The 3313-nt window shown below is 57.6% G+C and overlaps 1 protein-coding gene across 1 annotated transcript in view; it reads right to left on the bottom strand.

The window, feature by feature from the left end:
- Nucleotides 1-3313, bottom strand: part of IGF2BP1 (insulin like growth factor 2 mRNA binding protein 1) — a 29185-nt gene that overhangs the window by 6593 nt on the left and 19279 nt on the right. Inside the window, exons 2-5 of the mRNA XM_009644395.1 lie at nt 3112-3160; nt 2580-2631; nt 1755-1818; nt 1-63 (exon numbers count right to left, since the gene is read on the bottom strand). Of these exons, the coding sequence (XP_009642690.1) occupies nt 1-63; nt 1755-1818; nt 2580-2631; nt 3112-3160 (228 nt within the window). The remainder of the gene's footprint in view (nt 64-1754; nt 1819-2579; nt 2632-3111; nt 3161-3313) is intronic.

Here is a 3313-nt window from a genome sequence, read left to right as displayed (position 1 = left end):
GGGATGTAGGAGACCTTCAGCGCGTGGTTCTCCAGCTGGTGCCCATTCAGCTTCATGATGGCTCTGGAAGGGGAGAAGGGGTTGGGGTGGGGGTCCCTCCTGGCACGCTCCTGCGCCGAGCAGCAGCGCATCGGCTCAACCCAAAATGAACCAAGCCCCTCCCTGGCGTAATGCCTGGCAAGGAAGCACCAGGAGGGGGAAAGGAGACATCACCCCGCCTGGATGAGCCAAAGGATTTTAAGGGGAACCTCTCTGAGCAGACGGGGCGGGGGGGGGACACGAGAGTGATGGGTGCAGGGGAGGATCCTGCAGGGAGCAATTCCCACATCTCCTCCGCCTTATGATTTTTGGCTGCTCTTTCAAATCCCTCTCCCAGCCGGACTTTGGGGACTGCAAGAGCTGAGAGCTGTCGATAGATGGGGCTGGCAGCAAGAGCAAAGTGATGGCTTTGGCCACCGCTCTCTGCAGCTCCTTCAAACCTCCCTGGCTTTCTATGGGGAAAACCAAAACTGCAGCTCTCCAGAAAGTGGTCAGTGACTCAACTCTTGCAAAAAAAAAAACCCCACCCAACCACCCAAAACCCCCTAAAACTGGCTGCACAGAGACTTTCCCTGCTAGCAGCCCCATCCCTGTAGGACGCCAAGGGACCAGAAGATGCTGGATGAAGCACACGCGTCCCCAGAGGAGGGAAAAGCAGGGGAGAAGGGCTGCACACCAAAGAGCAAAACCACCCACACCAAACTCTCTTGCTGGGTGCTTCCCAGCGAAAGAAACCCAAAATATTTCATCCTATGGGCTGCAAAGCACAGGGCTGGTGTGGCTTGGCAAGGGAGAGGAGGCCAAACCAGGAACGTCCCCCTTGCCAGGCTCCACGGCTGGCCCCAGCCCCGCGTTATTACAAAAAGTAAAACCAGACCGCGATTCCCCCGAGAGGGTTTGCTGCGGCCACGCACGCAACCACAGCAAATTCCCAGCGGCCACGGGTCTGACAGCCGAAGCGTTCCCAGGCAGGCGGCCGTTTGGAAGCTGGCGCTTTGGCAGAGCGACCACAGGCGGGGTCCCCAGGGACGGCGGGGCGGCCGCGCTGGCCACATTTGAGACGTGCCCGCCTGGGCGACAGAAACCTCCCTGGCTAAAAACCGATCGGTCCATCCCCACGCGCCTCCAGGCTGCCCTCCCAGGAAGGTGCTGATCCCGTCCCTTCTCCAGCTTTCCAGAGCCCTTCGTCAGGGCAAAAGGGAAGTGACATAAACAGCGGTGAAAACCCAATGAATTTTCCATTTGCATTTAGTGCAAAGCCTGGTTTCCCCCGGGTGGGGTGGGGGACAGGGCTGCAAGCCCCCAGTGACACGGCCATCAGCCAGAGAGGACACGGGCTGCCCAACGCCTCCCAGCCCGGATGGTATTTGGTCTCATTATTACTTTTTCTGGAGACGGAACTCCTGAAATCACGTAAGTACAAGAAAATCTCCGCTTTTCCTTGAGCAAAAAGTTATGGTTTTAGTCTCCGCACCGCAGAGTAAAGCCTAAAAGCATGGATGGCCTCGGGAAGGCTTTCAGCTGAAGGAGAAGGAAAAGAAATCAGAGCTCTGGGGAGGTTCCTCAGTGATTTGCGGCATTTTTTAGCAAAAATTTAGGAATTCTGGGGTAATCCAACGCCCAGCCCTGGGAATTCTGTTTCCTGCAAGTGGGGAAGGGGCCCGAGCCACGGCAGGGAGGGCAGCCCGGGGGACACAGGGACATGGGGCACTTACTGCCTGGTCTGCTCCCGGTTGGCGTAGGTGACGTTGACCACGGCCGTCTCGCTGTCCGTGTTCACTGCCAGCAAAAGAGGCAGCAATTAGAGAGGCAGCGCAAGCGCCAGGGCCCCCCGAAAAGCGGAGCGTCCCCCCTCGGACAAGTCCCCCCTCGGACAAGTCCCCCTGGGGCTCCCCAGGGATCTGCAAACATTTCTGTCCTGCAAGGCAGAGGTGTCCGCGGGCTCAGGCCATGCCGGGGCTCATCCTGGGCTGCACAGACCCCCCCGCCTTATTTAAAGGGTCCCCGTAAGCCGTTGTGTTCTGCAGCAAAGCGACCAAAGCCGATTCCATCCTGCCATTCCTCGCCAGAGCCCGGGGACGGCCCCAGGAGCTCCCCCCAGCCCTCCTTGCCATCTCTAGGAGGGTTATGGTAACTCTATTCTCATTAAGCATCCCCGGGGCAATATTAAACCTCCTGGCTCAACCGATCACCATTAGAGGCTGAGATAAAATCGGCTGAGCGGAGACAGACAGTCCCCAGCCCGCCTCGAGAGAGCATCCTGCACCGTCCCCCGAAGCGGCTGCGGTGGGGAAGCCACCGACCCAGCACCCAGCGCAGGGACACCCACGTGTGCGGCCCAAAGCCACCGCGTGGCACCCGTCTTTGAGCAATAGGGAACAAAAAATAGCTCCAGCAACCAGGCTGAGACCTCTCGGCATCTTTAGCCGTGGCTTCTGCTGATAAAGGCAAAACCGCGCGTCTGTCCTCACCCTCCTCCCCGCCCCCAAAATAGCTGGGGCAGAAACTGTCTTAAATACAGCGCCTTTTTCCAGTCCTACCTTGCTCGCAGTTTTCTACGGTGCCATACTGGGCTAGCAAACCATCCAGAACCTGGAAAAGGGAGAAAAATAATAATAAAAGCCCCCCCACTTTACCCTGGGACCATCAGGACAAACCAGGGAAACACAATCAATCAATAAGGGCAGCTTTCTAGTCATTAAGATTTCACAAGCAATTAGGCGAAGGAGGCTCCTGCCTGCCCCAGGACGCTGGACCCTCGGAGCCAGCTGGGGCAGGGGGGGCCCGGGGAGAAGTCCCAGCAGTCGGCGGGAAGAAAGGATCCACAACCGATAAATCATACAACAGAGAAATGATATAACCCTGTTATTAACGGCGATTTTGTTGGTGTAGCTTCTACCACTTGAATTTGCTCCCGCAATGGAAGAGGAATAAGCTACGTGGGTGCGAGGACCCAGTGCAATCAGGCTCAATTAATAACAAAGGATAAATCAACTTTAATCCCGAGCACAGAAACCGGGGGGGGAATTGGTCCTTAAATCTGATCTGCGCTTCTCTGCTTGCTGCCCTTACCTCCCATCGCAGCTGGGGTGGGATGTTTCGGATTTGAATTTTCCGGCTCCTGAAAGGAATGGAAAGCGATTAAGGAGCAGATGTGGCGCCCGAAAGGCGGCAGTCGGGCACTGCGCGCGGCGTGCCGGGGTACCTACCCCAGCCCTGCGCCCCCACGCGCTGCCGGGCGCTCTGAGGGCTTCTGCCTAATTACACCCAGCCC

The sequence above is a fragment of the Egretta garzetta genome, unplaced genomic scaffold (genome assembly GCF_000687185.1).
Source record: "Egretta garzetta isolate BGI_Z169 unplaced genomic scaffold, ASM68718v1 scaffold498, whole genome shotgun sequence".
NCBI classification, from domain to species: domain Eukaryota; kingdom Metazoa; phylum Chordata; class Aves; order Pelecaniformes; family Ardeidae; genus Egretta; species Egretta garzetta.
The sequence above is the reverse complement of the archived record's forward strand: the minus strand, read 5'-3'. Positions and strand labels throughout refer to the sequence as shown.